A 3338-nucleotide genomic window follows, 5' to 3' on the forward strand; every position below is an offset into this window, starting at 1 on the left:
CCAGGCTGGCCTCGAACTCAGAAATCTGCCTGCCTCTGCCTCCCAAGTGCTGGGATTAAAGGCATGCCCTACCACGCCCAGCAAGACCAGCTTTTTAATTGGGTACTGGCATCTGAAGCTGAGTTCTTATGTTTATACATTACATGTTATACCCACAAATCATCTCTCAACCTTCTAGAGTTCATGCTTTTGTTTTGGTTTGGTTGTTTTTTTTCTCTTTTCTTTTTTTTTCTTTTGGCTTTTCGAGACAGGGTTTCTCTGTGTAGCCCAGGCTGTCCTGGAACTCACTCTGTAGACCAGGCTGGCCTTGAACTCAGAAATCCACCTGCCTCTGCCTCCTGCACCACCATCGCTGGTTACAAATTCTTTTTCTTCTCCTCCTCCTCCTCCTCCTCCTCCTCCTTCTTCTTCTCCTTCTCCTTCTCCTCCTCCTCCTCCCCCTCCCCCTCTTCTTCTCAAAGACTTATTTATTTATTTTATGTATGTGAGTACACTGTCCCTCTCTTTAGAAGAGGGCATCAGATCCCATTACAGATGGTTGTAAGCCACCATGTGGGTGCTGGAAATTGAACTCAGGATCTCTGGAAGAACAATCAATGCTGTAAACTGCTGAACTATCTCTCCAACCCTACAATTCATTCTTAAAGTGCATCCTCATGTGTGCGGCCCCCACCACTACATGCACTGCAGCACTACCAGGCTCACAGACATGAAAGCTTTTACTATTTTGCATATTTACTTTGCTTTTTGGTGGAGCTGGGGAATGATTGATTCTGGGAAGGTCTCTGCATCTTTCTTTCTTTCTTTCTTTCTTTCTTTCTTTCTTTCTTTTTTTAAAGATTTATTTATTTTATTTATATGAGTACACTGTAGCTGTCTTCATACACACCAGAAGAGGGCATCATATCTCATTACGGGTAGTCATGAGCCACCATGTGGGTGATGAGAATTGAACTCGGGACCTCTGGAAGAGCAGTCAGTGCTCTTACCTGCTGAGCCATCTCTCCAGCCCCCTCTGCATCTTTCTCTATCTGCTTCCAGGTCTATAGAGTGGGGTAACTTCCATTTTCTCGATTTGCGTGAGAAGTGAGTGGCTGAGACTTGCTTCTAGACTGACTGGGAGGCTGAGGGAGAGGATGTGACTCAGCGTACAGAGCTTGACTTGTGTGTGAAACCCTAGGCTCCATTTCTAGCGCTTGCGGGAATAAATTGCAAGCCGGTGGCTGGGGAGATGGCTCGGTCACCTATGTGCTTGCCACAAAAGTCTGAGTACTGAGTACCTGCGCTTGGATGCTCAGTGGTCAGAAACTTTGAATGATGGGCACCTTCTGTAATCCCAGTGCTGGGGAAGTGGAGGTAGGAGGACCCCTGGGCTCAGGCGGTCAGCTAATAGAGTCTAATTGATAAGCTCTAGGTTCAGGGAGAGAGACCTTGTCTCAAAAATAAAATGGGGACTGGAAAGGTGGTTCACTGGTTAAAAGTTCCTGCAGAGGACTGGGTTTTAGTTTCTAGCTCCCACCTGACAGCTCACAACTACCTGTAACTCCAGTTTCTGGGGGGGTCTGAACCCGTTTCTGACTGCCACCACCACCCCAACCACCTGCCAGGATCCTACAGGTACAAGATGCGTGTATACCCCTATGGGTTCGCACACATACACATAAACAAAAGTATATAAATAGACCTTTAAAAAAGAAAGGGGGGGCTAGAGAGATGGCTCAGCAGTTAAGAGTACCGACTGTTCTTCCAGAGGTCCCGAGTTCAGTTCCCAGCACCCACATGGTGGCTCACAACCATCTGTAATGAAATCCGATGCCCTCTTCTGGAGTGTCTGAAGAGAGCGACAGTGTACTCACATACATAAAATAAATAAATCTTTAAAAAAGAAAGGAAGGAAGGAAGGAAGGAAGGAAAGGAAAGGAAGGGAGGAAGAAGAAGAACCATTGAGGAAGACAATGGCTATTGAGCCCTGACCCCCCCACACACACACATGCAGACAGCTGCACACATATGTCACACAAACATTTAACAATAGCATACACAATGAACTTGTTTTGTTTGTTTTTCTTAATCAAATCCAGGGTCTTCCCACAGGCTAAGCAGGCTCTTTCTCTCTGGGCTATGCCCTCACCCCTCCACAGCTCTTCCTGGGCAGGCTATTTAAAGTTCTGATCAGTGTCCTCTCTTGCACAGACCTAGAGAAGGGGCTCCTGAAAGCCCTGAAGGTTCTAGACAATTACCTGACATCCCCCCTCCCAGAAGAAGTGGATGAAACCAGCGCCGAAGATGAGGGCATCTCTCAGAGGAAGTTTCTGGACGGCAATGAGCTCACCCTGGCTGACTGCAACCTGCTGCCAAAGCTTCACATAGTACAGGTCGGTGGTCACTGTGGGGGGACACGGGATCATTCTCTAAGGTGAAACTTTTTTTAAAAATCACCTTTTATGGCCGGGTGTGGTGGCGCACACCTTTAATCCCACCACTGGGGAGGCAGAGGCAGGCGGATTTCTGAGTTCGAGGCCAGCCTGGTCTACAGAGTGAGTTCCAGGATAGGCAGGGCTATACAGAGAAACCCTGTCTCAAAAAACAAAAAAACAACAACAAAAAAATCACCTTTTATTTATTACAAAGGGTGAGGCACAACTGGGGTTTGGAAGTCAGGAGAAAACTGGGGGGAGTCAGTTCTCTCCCCTCCACCACGTGGATCCCAAAGAGTGAGCTTCGGTCACCTGACTTGGCTGCAGATGCCTTTACTCTGCTGAGCAGTCTTACCCGTCCAGCATTGCTGGCATCATGCCTAGGCTTTTACGGGGATCCCGAGCATCCGAACTCAGGCACACATACTTGCACGGCAAGCATCCACTTTCTCCAAATGGTTTCCATAGGTTGCTACCAGTGGTGGGCCCCTGCCCAGGGACCACAGCCTATCCCTTAGCAATTGTTGCCCAAGTAAGAGAATTACATCCCATGAGACAAGCCACACTTTTACGGCATCCACTCAAGAGTGGCATTCAGTTTTACTATATGTCTGTGTTTATCTGTGCACATGTGTGTCTGTGTGTGCCTATGTATCTGTGTGCATATGTTTGCCTGTGTGTGTGAGTGTCTGTGTGTCTGTGTGTGCCTGTGTGTCTGTGTGTATGTGTGCTCCTCTTTGTATGAGTGTCTGTGTGTGCCCGTTTATCTGTATATATGTGTGCTCCTGTGTGTATGTATGTGCCTGTGTGAATGTGTATGCCTATATGCCTGTATGTATGTATGTGCCTGTCTGAATGTGTATGCCTATATGCCTGTATGTATGTATGTGCCTGTCTGAATGTGTATGCCTATATGCCTGT

General features: G+C 47.4%; 1 protein-coding gene across 1 annotated transcript in view; it reads left to right on the plus strand.

Annotated features, from left to right (window-relative positions):
* Clic1 (chloride intracellular channel 1) overlaps nt 1–3338 on the plus strand; it is a 9576-nt gene that overhangs the window by 3591 nt on the left and 2647 nt on the right. Inside the window, exon 5 of the mRNA XM_021218501.1 lies at nt 2194–2375. Coding sequence (XP_021074160.1) covers nt 2194–2375 — 182 coding nt within the window. The remainder of the gene's footprint in view (nt 1–2193; nt 2376–3338) is intronic.

The sequence above is a fragment of the Mus pahari genome, chromosome 18, assembly GCF_900095145.1.
Source record: "Mus pahari chromosome 18, PAHARI_EIJ_v1.1, whole genome shotgun sequence".
NCBI lineage: Eukaryota > Metazoa > Chordata > Mammalia > Rodentia > Muridae > Mus > Mus pahari.